Below are 1,891 nucleotides of genomic sequence, written 5' to 3'. Positions count from 1 at the left end.
TATATATATTAGTTGTACTTCTTATTTGGCCTAATCTAACAGTACTATGATAATTTCAATAATAAATCAATAAAATGCATGATATAAGTGTGAGTTTTTCCATTTAGTTTATTTATTTTCTGGTAGCCAAACATTTGAACTGTTCCTCTGCGTGCAGGGCATTCTGGGATCTGGTTTTGCTCTTAAAGTCCAGCAGAAACAGAGACAGAAGCATTTTAACCGGCAGATTCCAGCTGCAGCCTCTCTAATACAGGTGACTAACAACTTCTCGCTCACTCAGCTGATGCTACGGCCACGACACAATGCACATTTCTTTCTTAACCCACCGTAAATAACTCTGTCCCACATTCAGACACTGTGGAGGTGCTACGCTTGCGAGAAGTCTGACAGCTGTACGGCTACATGGAAGATGTACGTGCTGACGGGCGACTACATCCCCATCATAAACTCAGAAAACTCCAGCCCGGGCAACTTCAGACGGCTGGTGAGGAGAAACGCTCCCTGCTCCCTCCCCCCATCTGCAAACGGATATTTCACAAAGTCCTTTGTTTTGTTTTTTTGGTCATTGTCATGTTCCTTCCTGTCGATTGTCCTGATTGAGCCTCCGTAGCGGGCCACTGCAAAGCCCAGACAGTAAAAGCATTTTTCTAGAGGGGTTATTGTGTGTTGAGTCCTTTCTATAGGCTCATGTGAGTTCCCAGAGCGCATGTAAAGGTCTCTGTGGTTGAACATTAGAGTGTGTGATGGGTGTTTTAGATGAACTTAGATTTGAGTTGAGCAGTAGCTAAGAAAAAATAGTGAGACTGTCTTTTTTTTTTTTTTTTTAGCTTTTCCAGTAACTACAATTTTCCACATGGCTACCTTGCTTGTTTTTGGCATTTTTCACAATTTTTACTCTAAAGTGTTAGCGAATTAGTTCATTCGGATGGAAGTAAAATGGGTTTTGATGCTTCATTTTGACTTCAACTGCATATTTAGTGGTGTGTCAGGAGTTCGGCTGTTTTCGAAGCTTTCCCAGCTTTTACAAAGATCTTTTTCCAACAAAGTAGTGATATAATCTAACATGCTATTATAGAATGTAGTGTTGTGAAGTTCAGTTTGTTTCACCGAATCAGAACTGATTCAGAAAACGATTCACTGATTCTTTTGAGTCATTTCCTGTGCAGCATTTTAGACCTTTATTACAGTGACATATTTATTGAAATGCTGCTTTTAATTAAAGAAATTAATACTTTTATTCAGTAAGGATGCATTACATTGATCAAAAGTGGCAGTAAATACATTTACTGTATAATGTTACAAAATATTTCTATAAAAAAAAAAAATCCTGTTCTTTTGAATTTTCTATTTATCAAAGAATCATGAAAAATGTATCATGATTTCCACAAAAAATATTAGGCAGCACAACTGTTTTTCACATTAATCCTCTGGGGTCCACAAACATGTGTTTTGTGGCGTTTTGTTCCTGATAACACCCAAATTTTTGATCGTACAGATAAGAGCAATACATCATTAATAATAAGAAATGAATCGAGTAATGGCTGCTCTGTGAAAAAAAATCATCAGTATCACAGGAATAATTTAAATAACTATTTTCTAATTTAATATATATTTTAATAATATCAAGTCTCGTCCTACATTTTCTTGTTAAATATCACGTTTAGCGCAAATGAGTCATATTACGTATAAAATGAGTTGTGAATGTGAATGACTCTAAACTTAAACAGATCAATTTAAGATAAATACAACTAATAAACTAATATATACACTATCATTCAAAAGTTTGGGTCAGTAAAATTTTTTGGAAGTTTTTGAAAGTCGTCTGTTGAAAAAAAAAATAAAAAAAAAATAAATAAATTATATATATATATATATATGTTTTGGAGCAGAC

At 34.8% G+C, this 1,891-nt stretch overlaps 1 protein-coding gene across 1 annotated transcript in view; it reads left to right on the top strand.

Annotated features, from left to right (window-relative positions):
• The window catches only part of LOC107745117 (potassium voltage-gated channel subfamily KQT member 1-like), a 55,059-nt gene that overhangs the window by 32,205 nt on the left and 20,963 nt on the right, over positions 1-1,891 (top strand). Inside the window, exons 5-6 of the mRNA XM_016558958.1 lie at positions 158-253; positions 353-484. Of these exons, the coding sequence (XP_016414444.1) occupies positions 158-253; positions 353-484 (228 nt within the window). The remainder of the gene's footprint in view (positions 1-157; positions 254-352; positions 485-1,891) is intronic.

This window comes from Sinocyclocheilus rhinocerous, unplaced genomic scaffold, assembly GCF_001515625.1.
Source record: "Sinocyclocheilus rhinocerous isolate Xijiao unplaced genomic scaffold, SAMN03320098_v1.1 scaffold2966, whole genome shotgun sequence".
Lineage (NCBI taxonomy): Eukaryota > Metazoa > Chordata > Actinopteri > Cypriniformes > Cyprinidae > Sinocyclocheilus > Sinocyclocheilus rhinocerous.
The sequence above is the reverse complement of the archived record's forward strand: the minus strand, read 5'-3'. Positions and strand labels throughout refer to the sequence as shown.